This window comes from Gouania willdenowi, chromosome 6, assembly GCF_900634775.1.
Source record: "Gouania willdenowi chromosome 6, fGouWil2.1, whole genome shotgun sequence".
NCBI classification, from domain to species: Eukaryota; Metazoa; Chordata; class Actinopteri; order Blenniiformes; family Gobiesocidae; genus Gouania; species Gouania willdenowi.
In genome coordinates this window covers 22,192,811-22,207,889 of record NC_041049.1, presented here as the reverse complement: position 1 = coordinate 22,207,889, position 15,079 = coordinate 22,192,811, and the positions used below count along the sequence as shown (strand labels likewise).

Sequence of the window (15,079 nt, the reverse complement as noted above, 5' to 3'; positions counted from 1 at the left end):
AGATTCTGCCACACGTGTGATTATTCCAAAACAGAACCAACAGATTTAATATTGTTCGCTATATTTTTGTGACTTACCTTAAGTACTAATAGCAGGCCATATTCCCAGCTTTAATCTTAAAAAAAGTAATGTTCCTATCAAAGTTATTGGTTCCTAATATTCAAATGTAACCTCTGATTGATGCTTCAGTAGATCACGTGCTTAAGCATCTTTGCAGATAATGTATTTAATGGTCACTGTGTAGAATTTAGTGGATTTGTTTTGTTTGAAAGGAAAACTATTTGCATTAGTTGTTTGTTCTTGAGTTTATAACAACCTAAAAGCTTTTTCAGACCTGAATAGGGGTTTAGTTGTTCTCACCAACAATTCATATGCAAACGGTCAAAAACAAATCCAATAGATGATTGGAAACTTTACCAAGTGGGATTATATCTTCATTAGGAGACAATTTAGACTGTAATCCATCCATTCATCCATTTTCATACCCGCTTATTCCCGTTTTAACAGGGTCGCGGGGGTCTGCCGGTGCCAATCTCCGGCTCTCATAGGGCGCTGGGCGGGGGTACACCCTGGACAGGGTGCCAGTCCATCACAGGGCAATAGACTGTAATATACATATTATACTTAGGAATAAAATAATATAAATAATAATTAGAAATGAAACATTTCAATCTGCTTGCTTGAAAAATACACTTCTTCACATGTAGCATACTTTGATCATTTAGTGTCATTATTGAACTATTCATTTACTCCACCCTCTTTGCTGTGTGGGACAGTAATGAAAGGACTAATTGGGCTTGGTTTCATTTGGGTGTTTAACTGAATATTTGTGGTTCTTCACATGAGCAATTATGCTATTCATTTGAATATGGATTATGGAATGCATGCAAACACATTTCTGACCTGAGCAGGTGTGTGACGACTTGCAATAAGAGCTGCTGTGTGTGTGTGTGTGTGTGTGTGTGTGTTAGTTACCCAGGATCCACTATTGTTTGTTCTTGGGCTCACACAGCTTTTCTATTCTTACTGCATACCCAGGACTCTCCTTACAGCACTTAACACACTTTATTTTACATGAATGCCACATCTTTTTTTTTTTTTTTTTGTAATAATAGTTCACCATATAGAAATATTTATTTTTTGGTGTTCATTTATTCTTTTGTAATGCTTAATGGCTTGGACTGTTTAACATTGTGCTATGTGTTGGTTTGGAGACAGCGTATACCTTCAAAATAAAAGCATAAAAAATCCATAAAGCGCTGCGTTTCTGCTTGTTCTAGACTTTTTCGACAATGATATGAAAAGCCTGCTGAATATGAATATGGAATCACTTTTTTTCAAGGATTTAGATTGGATTCGAACATTTTAACACAGCATTAAATAATGTATTTATAACCCACAGGATTGCTCTGCTCTTTGTGAGAAAAATCACATCTCTGATGAAACAAGAAACACGCCCACATTCTCAAACCAACCTTTATTATTGTTGCTCTGTATATAGTGAGGGGAGAAGTTATCAACATGAAGCTACTCTTGCATTCATTTCAATAAAAAGGGAAATAACATTCCAATAAAACTATTAAAATGATTAATATTTTCAGGCTAAAATGATCCGATACTCCACAGATAACATGTGTGGGAAGGACTATAAAATCACCTTTTATAGTAAAATAGAAAATATACAGGGGTACAGTATGAACACAGTTATTTGGCCTTAAAGGGATATTTACAATTAAAAAAAAAAAAAAAAAAAAAAATGTTAATAGAGGTTACAACAAGCTAAACCTAATATTTTTCTTCAGATTTGAGCCATTTTGCATCCATAATAAAACAAACAGCCAAAAGGAGAATTAAGTGATATATACGATTTATCAAGCTCAAGATTAATCCATTGAATGATTTGTAATCTCAAAAATAGTCATTTAAAAATATCACCAATTATGAACAAGTACAAGTTTTTTCTGCTTCATTATTACAAAATATCACTTAAGACCTCCGATCGTCACTTTTAAAACCTCAGCTGCCATTTTTGACTCAATGAGCCGATCATTTTCCTAAAAACAGACAAATAGAAACAACTCTTTTATTGTGTGGTATGTTCGTTGCACAGTTGTATCGAGTGAGGTTTAAAATCCAATCACATGAATTCGAAAAGGCACTGGGTACACAAAAATCACTCCTGGTGCATTGGAATTCAACAGATTCAAATAATGGCAGTGAAAGATCAATAATCCACTGGGCAGATTGGGTCACATCTTAACTCTTAAACTACTGTACTTTTAAACCTTTTTAAATTGAACGTACTTTATCTGCTTTGTTTAAAATCAGATCGTCGTTGTTGTTTTTTAGTAAACAGATGACTAAGTATTTAAAAATCTAAAACACAAATTAAAAAATTCAAATGTAAAGTGTCACTGCTGTCGTCACACCAATCATTAATATCAGTGTGCAGATTTTTGAAATTCCTTAATGAGTTATTTGAAATATAAAACATACTTTCACGCACACCCTTCATCTGCCCTGTAACAGTTTAACACGTAGATAGTTACCAGTACCAGATGAGTCATGTGCTACTGATAATAACTCTTTTTGCTTGGCTTTACATGCATTAAAGACAGAATTGTGTGCAACATTACATGACTTAGACACCTGGGATGTAACAAAGGCCGTGTTGCCTACAGCACACCTGTTACTACTGGGAATGTTGGGAAAGTTCTAAAGATGACCCTGTTTCAGACAGCCACGTTATGCTAAGTCAGCCCAAAGAGGTTTTATTTGCATTCATTCCAGCAATTCTTTGCTATACATTATCTGTGCCTTCATCTTTTGATGGCAAAGAACATGTAAGTGTTCCTCCTTGTCACTAGGTGGCAGTAGGTTGCAAAGGTGGTTCAGCAAAAACATTGGAAACTCCAACTTTGTAAAGCATTAACAGCAAATACTGTCCACAAAGACTTTTTTCCCCAATTCAAAAGAAATGTTATTCATTCCAAAAATTATATTTAAAGATAAATTGACAAATAACTGCTCCTGCGGCACATGCTAACACAAGCTGATAAGTAAAAGATCACTTCTGCAGAAACAGTAATAGATCAATGTTGCTTTTTAAATATGATATAAAAGCAAAAAAACTTGTGAGATGAGATTGTCACAATGGGCCTTAGCAGGTTGCTAGGTGCTGTTTCTTTTTCTATATAAGATGTTTCTAACATCTTCAGTGGCCTTCATGCTGTCGGTCTAATGTCAATCTTATGGTACTTAGCTAACATGCTAACGCTAAACCAGTTCTGGTGGTCAAATTAACTGCCTTTTTCCAAGATTATGCAGTCACCTACTGGTTCTTGTTCACTACAGTTCCCACCAAACACCCAACATCATTTAGATTTAGCCCAAAAATAGTCGTTGAAATGTTTTTTTTTTTAGTACCAATTTAGTCACTGAAATTCAGTTATTATCCAACGTAGTCCAATTTAGCCCTTATTTAGTCATTGAAATTGGGGGTTTCTTTTCCCGTCAAAATTGGTCCAAATTTAGCCCAATTATAGTTGCTATTGGGCCATCCAATTTGGTCCAGATTTAGTAGATTTGGTCAAAAATAGTCATTGGAAATAGGATTACTTGTTTTGTGGTAAGTAGCTGAACAATTTTAACCCTTTTATTTAAAAAAAATAAATAAATAAGAATGTATTGTAACAACCCCAAAACATAAACCAAAAATACAAATCTGATTCGGGGTACAAGTTGACTACAAAGGTTCCCACAATGAAGGTATTACATTGTGAGAATTTAGGATGTAACACTTTTAACCAATTCATTAAGTAATCAATTAATTAACTAACAAAATTATAAAACAAAAATGAATCTGAGTGCATCGTACTATGACCACAAAACAATGACTTTTCACTTTTCGACCAAATTTTGACGTTGCTTGGACGTACGGCAAAGACGTCTTTCAATAAGTTTTCAACCATATTTTGCTGGGTGGGTTATAGGTCCCTGCTGCTTTCTTTAGATATCCATCATGGTAGTTTTTATCCATATAAAACACATGTGGGTGCTAGTCTTTGTGTTGGGAACAAAGCTGAAACATCCGTGGCTCCGTGTTATCAAAGGGGAGTTGTGTGTTTCCTGTTTGTGGTGTGTTTTCTTTGTGAAACCTGTATGTGTGTGTCTACATGAGTGACTCCAGGCTCTCTGTGATGTTGGTCTGTCCCAGTGGTACGGACCCGTTGGTCTCTGCACTCTGCAGGGCTCTCTGGTCCTCCTGGCTGCTCACCAGGCTGAGCACAGCTCGGTATAGATACTGGTACTGCTCCTGTAAGGGCGGAGCAGAAACACACGTTTAACGACAGACGACAACAGTATTTAGCACGTGTGTGGCAGTATTACCACGTCATTAAACACTCCAGGCCTCATAAGGTTGGTCATCCGAGCCACCTGGTAAACATCTACTGTTGCCTCCTCCTCAAGCTGGTACGACAGAGTGGTGAGGGCACAGAACAGCCCTGATGTGGTACCACCCAAACTACACACACACACACACACACACGTATCAGTGCACAAAGGTTGTGGTGAAACCTAGCTGGGCTCCTGCTGGTGTTGTACTCACGGATCATGGACAACGACTGGTCCCAGTCTGTGTCTGCTGTGCTCTTTGACTGCACTGATCAGATCAAAGCTGTTTCTAATGGGGCTGTCAGGGTTAGGCCAGCAGGGGCAGTATACTGACGCACAGCCAACACGTCATCATCCTAGAATGACATGAGAAAAAGAAGTTTATATTCAAACACTGGCCTATAGTATAGCTAATTAAACAATAAAAAAAAAAACGTCTCTTTCGTGGCTCTGTCAGTTTCTGTCTGTTGACATGGAAACATGCTGTGATCTGGTTCTGTTGTCTCACCTGTACAGACTTGATTTTGAAGTCCTGCACCAACAGTTTGTCATCGTTGGACAAACACACGTCCTCCTCCCCACAGTATGACACAGTCAAACCACCAAAGCTCAGAGGCTGATCTTTCCTGGGCCAGTAAACGCAACACTCTCCCCCTTCACTCTGTGTGAGCCCAAAAACAAACAATAGTGGCTCCTGGGTAACTAACACACACACACACACACACACAGAGTGGTTGTGCATGTGTTGGACCTGATTGTGTGCATCTGGCAGGCTGACAACAGTGTGTGTGTTGTGTTCCCAGATCATTCTCCAGAAATCTGCCACTGTGCTCCTCAGAGGATTTTGGCTCACTATGAACTCTGTGGTGTAGTGATGTCCCTGTGGAAACAGGTGCTGCTTTAGTTACACTGTCCTTCACAAACAGGGACACAGAACACATCCAATCCTCTGCTGACTTACCGTCACGTAGGAGGCGTTGATGTAGCCTGTGGCGTTAGTTTCGGTGGTGCTCAGTGAAACTCGAGACCTTTCCACTACAAGAAACACGCTTTAAAAAGTCAGTGTAACTTTTCCTTTATAGATATATACGCTCATCATAGTTATTACATGTGTGTTTGAGAAAAAAAGAAAAAGTACCAGTAGCAGATATTTCCTTTTTTTCAAATTATGTTCTTAAAATCATGCTTGATGTTTTTTAATGGCTCCTGCTTAGTAGGATTAATGTAACACTGAGCCAACAGTATGGGGCGCCGATTGTAAAGTTGTACATGCTAAAATAAACAGCAACTTTTGGCAACATTTAGCAAGAAAACCACATTTACAAAATGTTTGTGAATTTATTTTATGTTACTTTTGACCACATTTACAGCAATATTTGTGATTTTTTTTCTTGTAAAAATATAATGTCAATGTTAAATTTAAATGTGAAATTTAAATCTAAATCTAAATGTTAAATATGAAATCTAAATCCAAATGTTTACTATGAAATCTAAATCCAAAAGTTAAATCTAAATGTTAAATATGAAATCTAAATCCAAATGCTAAATCTGAATGTTAAATATAAAATCTAAATCTAAATGTTAAATATAAATGTAAATTCTAAATGTTAGATCTAAATGTTGAATGTAAATATAAATTAAAATGTTTAAATGTAAATCTAAATGTTAAATGCTTAATCAAAATGGTGAATTTGCATATACCTGTAAGCTAAATATTTAGTTTCACCAGTGACGTTTAGATTTTACATTTAAATTTAACATTTAACATTTAGACTTAACATTTAACATTTAGATTTAACATCTGACATTCAGATTTAGATTTAACATGTAGCATACAGATTTAGATTTAACATTTAGATTCAACTTGACATTATATTTTTACGAGAAAAAAAAAATCACAAATTTCACAAATATTACTGCAAATCTGGTCAAAATTAACATTAAAAAAAAAATCACATACGTTTGTTGTTAAATGTTGCAAAAAGTGGCTGTTTATTTTAGCATGTACAACTTTACAATCATCACCCCATTCCAACAGTAACATCCTGCCTGTGCATTGATAAACAGAGCTGAGCTAATGACTCAGCGTTTCTTTACCAGGCATCAGAGCTCTAGCTTTGTTTCTCTCGGCGTTGCCGTCTTTCAGGGCGGTGCTGTAGTCGGCATGTTTCGCCTGTCGCTGACTAATCAGCTGAAAAAAACAACAAGAAAAAGGTTGGTGTGAAAAAGCATCCAGTGCTGGATGTATCTGTATATTACTGAATCCTTCATGAGTGTAGCACCTTAAACTGTTTGTCCATCCGTGTCCGGCCCGTGGCTCCAGGGGTCAACAGGTCAGACACATACGTGTGGAGAAGGGCTGAGCTCACACACGTGTCTCGGCTCAAGATGGCCTCCACTAAAGCATCATGTATGAACACGTACTGCTCCTGGAGGAAAAAGGGACAAAGAGGGGTCTGCAACTATGATGGTAAAAGGGCCACATTTCCCCAAAGACGCTAAGGGCCAGATTTGAACTAATTGCTAATTATTATTATTATTTTTTACAAAGAGCCACATTAGAAACATGAAGTGTGTCAGAGGGCTGTACAAATGATAAGCTACTGCTGACAATATTCAGTGAATATCGGAATGATAACAGCTTAGGTCAAATAAAAAAATAAAACATTCGTACAGACGTAGTAAACAGTATCAAGAAAAACAATTATAGCATCAGTTTTTTATTCTACTTTTAATGTTTGTATGTACACAAATAATTATAAATTTGGTAATAAAACTTGAATGTTTTCACCTAAATTTCCATGTAGTTTCAATATTTTAACAACCTTTGAACAAACACCCAATTCCAGGCACCTAAAAGATTTTATTCTGACTAAGAAATAAAAGCCTTCCTTTGGGTATTATATCACTTTTTAAACTAAGAAAGGAAAATATCATTTAAGAGGGGTTATGTTTTGGAAAAAAACAAATTTAGAACAAATGTTAAAAGAAGATGCATTGGAACGATCTTGAGGACTTCTTAAAATTCTTAATAAAAACAAAATATTTTGCACTTATTGAAACATGTTGATAAGCTGATGAATAGCGCTGTTATTGAGTTGTTTCTATTGTGTTTTTTTATATAAATGCTGTTTGGGGATGGGCTCCGATAAGCTGTTACTGCTTCTCAACTCATTCCATTTGTTATCATGAATGTTTATTTATTTATTGTATATGTTTGAAGACAGCCAACAACAAATGAATATCTATATATCTATCTATCATTGTCAACAAACAGAGAAAAGTGAAATTACGTTCTAAACCGGAAAAAGCAATCCGACCCATTTTTTATTTACTTTTTTCTCTCACCTCTTAATTTAAAATCAGGCCCCAACCTGACTTGAAAATGCTATACTTACTATTATTCACTGGAAAACAGATGATTGAATGTCTAGAAAGTGTGACAGACAAATATGTCCAATTTTGTTCATTATCTAGTTCAAAATCTTGCGCTACGTGTCACCGTTGTTCTGCTTCATTATTGGCCTCAGGTGGACCAGACAGTCACCCACAGGGCTGAATGTGACCCCCCCCGGGGCTGCAGTCTACCCAATGTGTGCTGTAACATCATATCAGGGAGTACTGACCTCCGTCTGCACCAGGGAAGTTCCTCTGTGTTCGCACGTGTTTCAGGAACCCCAGAACGTTGACCGTCCCCTGGTCCTGGATCTGCTGCAGCATGCTGTCTATGACTATGTAGGTTCCTGTCCTCCCCACACCAGCACTGTAAACACACACACACACACACACACACGTGGGTGTTGCACCCTCAGTGTAAGTGGATACGATGGTTAAAAGTACGTGGAATACTTCAGACAAATAAAGTTACAGAGACGCTGTCGACGTCCTGCTTCCTCCTTACCTTATTCAAAACGAACACACACACTTTCCACTAGGGTGAGTATTGGCAAGGATGTTGCAATACAATACGTATTACGATACATGGGTCACGATACGATATTATTGCGTTATATAGCAATATTTTACCCAGCTAATATCAAAATTAAACATCGAGATGAAAAACCAAGTTGCTGTTTGCTTCAAAATATCCTATTTATTATTTATTATTAGTGTTTTTGCACTTTTTCACTGAAACTACAGTGTAGAAGTTTCAAAGTAACCATGACAACATAATGATGGCATTGCAACAACTGTAAGTGAGAACATTAAGGATAAATCACCCTGAGTTACTGATAAAGCACAAAAATAAGAAAAAATGATTTATCCTATTGTATCAGTTTAAACACTGATCTGAACAGATTATATGAAAATAAAATGTCTGTGCATGCATAAATATTGCAGGCGTTACACACTGCCATCATAAAATCAAGTGCATCAAATAACCCATTGCAACACATTGAAAGCTTTGTAACCACTGAAATATTGCACAAATTCACAAAAATGTCGATTAAATGTATATATATAAAAAAATAAAATATATAATATATATATAGATATATATATTTTTAATTACAAAAAAAACAAAACAATTTTTAAATACCAAAATTCTATTTAAAATCGGCACCCAAAAAACTTTGACATACCATGAAATGGATTTTTTTTCACACCCCTACTTTCCACGCAGGCGCAAAATAATCAACCGGCAAACCATCGAAGACTCGTAAATTGCAAAATTACAAATAGTATTTACACTATATCAGTTAATATTTTAACAATTATACAAATAACAATTTGTAATTATGAAATATGAATCATTTTTTACCTCTTGTTTTTACAAGATTCTACTTTTAAACCGTATATAATATACTTTTAAAGCCATTTTAAAAATTCCAAAATAATTCCAACGTTGAACCATTTTTAACGTGTCACGTGGGCACAGGGATCATAACAGACGTCATTACACACAGTGAAAGGTGTTGTACCTGCAGTGGACCCAGGACAGGCCCCATGTCCTGAGTGCGAGCCTGAGGACGATGCTCTGATGAAGGACAGCACAGGCAGTGCGTACTCTGGTACGCCCATGTCAGGCCACTGGGTTGTAGTGGTAATGAAGAACTGTATGTTCAGCTTTCTTCTGAGGAACCTGGAGGACCAGGGAACAGTTTTCAAACTGTCCAAACCTGCACTGGGACAGAGTGAGTACCTTCAGTGACGACTCCTCCCTGACAGTGAAGTCCTCAGTGTGTAGTAAGCAAAGGCTTTTGTGTTCTTCAGGGTCACCTGGTACGACCCATATTCCTCCTGGTTCTCGTCTGGCCAGTACTGGTCACATTTTGTCTACAGATAAGAATCAAAAAGGAAAACAGTGTGTAGGTTGTGGGGGATCTAATGCACAGAAAATATTATACTTCAATTATAATAGTAATTGCCTAACTGATAATTACTTACAATTATTGCATAATTATAACTGTAATTGTCATGTTAAAAAACTGTTGCTGTTGTAATCGTAATTAAATTGTAATTGAGTTTAGGTACTTGACTTTGTAATTGCCATGAAAATTCTTTAAAATTGTCAATTATAATTTAATGCAAAACTCGGGAACCATGTTACAGTTCTATGTACAGTTCTACACATATGTAGTTAATTAATTATCAAACTTTTCCCACATTTTTACCATTAAAAATATATAAATCTAGGAGTATATCGACACCAAAAATATTAATACCTATATTTTCATTGATTATGAAGCAAAACAGGGAACCAATAGATAGGAAGAAATTAGATGATAGATATTATATTTTAGTGTATTTTACAGCTGATTTAAGACATTTATCATAAGAAGATGCTAACAGAAAGCTAACACGAGAAAGTTAACTTTTATTAGTTTTTTATGTCAGGCTCAGTAATTGTGATTAACTGTAATTGCACATTAGTATTTGAGAACGTAGATGTAATTGACTTTGTGAGAATAAAAAATAATTGTAATTCATTGTAATTGGAAAAAATGCTGGTCACTCTAATCATAATCGAACTTGCAATTGAAAACGTAATTGTAACTGAAAATGTAATTGACCCCAGCCCTGCTTGAATCCGTACCCGTCCTTTTCTCCTTCAGGTTGGTGATCATGACAATAACTCCAACGTTCTGCTGACAGACCATTCTCCAAAAGTCTTCCCTGCTGGCCCTCAGAGGCCCCTGGGCTGCGATGTAGGCCCTGGTTCTCTCATAGCCCTGCATGACAAACACTGCGTTAGTCCCAACACCATCATCCTGGAAACTGTGATAAAGAGAGGAAATCTCTCACATCCACATAGTTAGCATTGATGTAGTCTCCACTCTGTCTTCTCTGTCTAGGCTGTTGCAGAGCTTCACCCTGCTGTGGTCATCTGTGGAGAAAAGCCAGTGTTAGCGGCTTTACTGTCCATCAGTGGATGTGGTGGGAGGCTGCTGAGCCACATACAGGCTAGGATGTTGATGTAACGGTTCTTGCTTCTGTTGTCTGGGAGGTTGGAACTGTCTGCGGTGAAGCCCCATGTCCACCGTGCATGCCTGGACCTCCTAAAATACAACCACAGCACAAAGAACACAGATCACACAGGAGGAGAAGGTCAGTTCACTTTGGTCAACAGGTAAAGTTTATTCATACTTAAATCAGTGTTTTTTTGGATCGTGACCCCATTTTTATATTACACATTGAGACTTTTCTCTAACATTAGTTTTTGTTTTGTTTTTTTTAAATCATATTGTTAATACTGTGTTTACAAACACAGAGTAGTAAGGATTAGTGCAGATACATGCCAGCTCAGATTTTTATATATTTTTTTACATTTATGTACATATAGATAGTCTACCCACGCATGCAAATTAACATTAGGTGAGCGAGAAAACAGAATGATCAGTAACTAAGACTTTAATATAATCTGTAATAAGTAGATAAATGAAGTAAAATCTTCCAGAAACAAGCAGTTAGAGCTGTCCACTCTTGGAGTCAGATGTATAGGACTTTGTTTCTCAAACTGTGGTCTAAAAATCTAAAATCACTGTAAGAATGCAGTAAAAACACTTCCATGCATCCATCTACGGGACTCCACATCCCACAATGCAATGCTTGAAACCATTCCAACAATGTAAAGCAGTAGTCTCCAACCTTTCCAAGATCCCCTGACCTTCACCTTGGTGACGGCAAGATCTACCCAATTAAGTGAATTTTACTTCCACTTTCACGCTTTTATTCAGGCGAACTTTATTTGAATTACATGAAATGCTTTGTCCAACATTCAAAAATAATGAACCCAAAATGCTATCTAACTAGCATAATAAATTGGCCCTATCATTTAATCCTATTGGTCAATTTAATGTACCTGTTAAGCTGAAAAAATACATGGACTGGATCGACAGAAAACATTAATCAGCTATAATGTATTTGTATTTATTATTTTATTTTTGCGATTATTATACATTTCCTATGTTTCATTTGTGTTCCGATGATTTTGTTCAGGCACCTAAACAGGAAGCTATTGTTTTTTACACCGTTGTATTCTGGATCGACAGAAACAGAGATAAATAGTGCGCTCATAAAAGTGAACATTAATCAGCCATAATGTATTTGTGTTATTTTTTTTTTCTTTGTTTTTTGCGAATATTATAAATTTTCCTGTTTCATTTGTTTTCCGCTGGTTTTGTTCAGGCATCTAAACAGGCAGCTATTGTTTTTTTACACCGCGGAATGTACGGGCGATAATGTTCTCTGTCACACCCTGCAAATGTTCGGCGCTCATGAGGACAATACCATCTGAGCACATGGTTTATCCTTTACATCAGTGAACTAATGAACAGTTCATCACTGTTGTCATGCTGTGGCTGTGTGTTCTCTGACTGGAGCAACTGTGTGGATGAGGTGTTCCAGCAATCACACACTTTTGTACACACGAGAAGCGATCTACAGGGAATGTTTCAAAGATCGATCCGGTCGATCGCGATCGACGAATTTGGCGACCACTGATGTAGCAGAGCTGCCAAGCCTCACGCTTGAGAGTGACAGTCACGCAGTGTGACCCATTCTCACACCACACGCCACACTTTGAAATTTCTCACGCGTATATTTCCCCATTTATTTCATTGATAATGAACTTTGGTCCTCGCAGCTTGCCGTAGCTTGGGTAACTGATTGACTGACCAAGATAACCAATCCCAGACCAATCCATGTCTCCTTGTGCCTAAATCTAACCAACCAAGGCAGGCATCACACAATAATAAACCAATCAGAAGCAACGCAAGGCGGGTCTTGACTAGTAACTTTCACACAACACGCGTCGAGTCGTTGACATGCTTTCAGAAAGAAAGTAAGTTTCACAATTACATACCATCTCAGACGCCATCTGAGATGGTATGTAATTGTGTTCATTGTTTATATTGCTGAGTGTGTTAATAGTGTTGGTTTACTCATCTAAAAAGTAACCTTTTGTGTGTGTGTGTGTCTGTGCTAGACATTAACTTAAAATAATTAATTAAGACCTACACAAAGTCTTTAACTGATTTAAAAAAAAAAAAGATTGTGCTTCACAGCTTTGAGTAACAAAGATAACACCCAAAGCATCGTTTAGTGTGTGTGAAAGAATAAAGTTAATCTATAAACAAATAGAATATGAAAGAATGATTTTTACACAGCAGCAGTAAATTCTAGGCCTGAGCATAAACTCCTGTTATTTGAACCTGTGAAGGCAGAAGAAGATCAATCACCTCCGTGTGAGGAGAGGGATGGTCGATGTCTTACCTCGTAGGACTCTTTGACAATCTAATGGAGGGTGGTGAGGATGCAGAAAGCACGACGATGGTGGTGGGATTGGGACGTGGGGGGGGGGGGCAAATGACACACAGAGAGACAGGGAGTCAGTGCAGGAACAGGAATTTGGGGATCAGATACACACAGAGAGGCGATGTTAGGTGGGAAATACAATGACATCATCATGTGGTAGCTGGGATCTGTTCGCCACAGAAGAAATACACTCAACTTTTATAAAACATGAATAGAAACAGGCTTTACAGTACAGATGATGCTGACTGGGCGTGTTCCACAGGAGGTTCATGCCAGGGAACAGAGGCGACCAATGCCATGCAAAAGCAGCTTTAAATCCTCAAACAGGTAAATAGCATTAGCACTAGTTATATTACAAGGCATGCAAAGCTGCTTCTTGTCCAACATTGAGTATGATGAATATAAATATGGATCTCAGTGGATGACATGAAAGTGCATGTTCTAACCCAGGGGTCACCGACCTTTCTGAAACTGTGAGCTACTTCATAAATACTGTATAGTCCAAAAAAGCACTTCTTAAATACCAAATATTGATGGTTTCACTTTAATTAGAGGCGAACATAATAAGGAAGGCTAGCAGTAACTTCAAAAGCTAGGAAATGTTTAAGTTTCAACATGAAACACTTTATTTCTCCTAATTTATGCAATTGTTTCATTCTCCTTACATTTCATTAAAAATCATCATCTTCCAATTTTACTGCCTACGAGCAAACAACTTTTATTTAATCGTATACATGTAACACTATAAAATGTAACAATTATGTTCATATTTTACAAAAATCCACCTTGCGTTTTAAGAATATAATCTTATATATATAATTTTATATATATTTGAAATGTAACAATTCACTCAACTACCGATAGGATTCCATTCACGGTACTCGGTCCACGATACGATTCTCTCGACTGTAGACAAATGATGACTGAAAAATATTTTTTTTTTTTTCCGGAAAAAATAAACATACTGTTACTATTTTCTTTCATCTTTCATTGTCAAAAAATCTCTTGATAAACTGTGCAAAACAGTGCAATTTAATTCAAAATAAATCCTGAATGAAATAAATAAATAAATAGTACAAATGAAGAAGCCTATTCGTTTAAATTCTGGCTCTACAGTAAACTATGCAAAACTGCATAATAGTTCCTTTTCCTTTTAAAAGTGCAACTGAAAATGTATTTTGTGCCTTAACAGTTGGACTTTAAAACAAATACCATATCAATTTCATTTTGTCTTATGGAAGCCAAAATGCTTCCACACTTCTGATTTAAAACACGGTGGTGCGTCCTGAATTTCAAATTCTAAATAGACAGTGCATTGCTGTAAAAAATAAATAAATAAATATTCAGTTTCAGAGTATCGATGTGAACCGTGACACCTTTGAATCGATTTTTAACTGCCTCACAATTAATCTTTACATCCTTAATATATATCATGCCACAAACCATACACCCAATCTGCCACACTTTTCACATTTTAGTGAAAATAAACATTTAAAGATGGTCATTTAATACAAAAACTTTATCAGCATCTGTCATCTGTATTTATCTTTGTGAGTTTGAACCCTGCAAAGTAAATCAGATTTTAGATGGAGCTCATTGGTGACAAGAGATCCTGAGGGCCCCTCACATGGTCCATGTGGGGGGCATCGTGTTGGTGACCCCTGTTCTAAACCCACGTGTCCTGAGCCTAGCAGCTGACCCAGGGAGAAATGCAGAGTATAGCCTAGACAGGTGACCAGTCCAACATATGGTGAATACAATGAGACACACATACAGTAAAAAACCTTGTTAAGGTACGTGGTGTTAATAAAGAGATGAAAGAGCATTAGGAAGCTTTGACTAATGGGAAACTTTCACACATGAATAGAATGAACATTTTTCTCAGTTTCTATCAGTCCACCTGTGTGTGTTGAACCTACATCTGGTG

General features: G+C 36.8%; 1 protein-coding gene across 1 annotated transcript in view; it reads right to left on the bottom strand.

Annotated features, from left to right (window-relative positions):
- Positions 1-1,511: 1,511 nt before the first annotated feature.
- Positions 1,512-15,079, bottom strand: part of ptprz1b (protein tyrosine phosphatase receptor type Z1b) — a 97,935-nt gene continuing 84,367 nt past the window's right edge. Inside the window, 21 exon segments of the mRNA XM_028451069.1 lie at positions 1,512-4,315; positions 4,390-4,525; positions 4,610-4,721; positions 4,724-4,751; positions 4,904-5,056; positions 5,147-5,275; positions 5,357-5,430; positions 6,493-6,586; positions 6,678-6,824; positions 8,022-8,036; positions 8,038-8,158; positions 9,318-9,330; positions 9,333-9,432; positions 9,434-9,478; positions 9,616-9,672; positions 10,410-10,568; positions 10,642-10,670; positions 10,673-10,723; positions 10,798-10,861; positions 10,863-10,895; positions 13,111-13,131. Coding sequence (XP_028306870.1) covers positions 4,172-4,315; positions 4,390-4,525; positions 4,610-4,721; positions 4,724-4,751; positions 4,904-5,056; positions 5,147-5,275; positions 5,357-5,430; positions 6,493-6,586; positions 6,678-6,824; positions 8,022-8,036; positions 8,038-8,158; positions 9,318-9,330; positions 9,333-9,432; positions 9,434-9,478; positions 9,616-9,672; positions 10,410-10,568; positions 10,642-10,670; positions 10,673-10,723; positions 10,798-10,861; positions 10,863-10,895; positions 13,111-13,131 — 1,725 coding nt within the window. The 3' untranslated portion in view covers positions 1,512-4,171.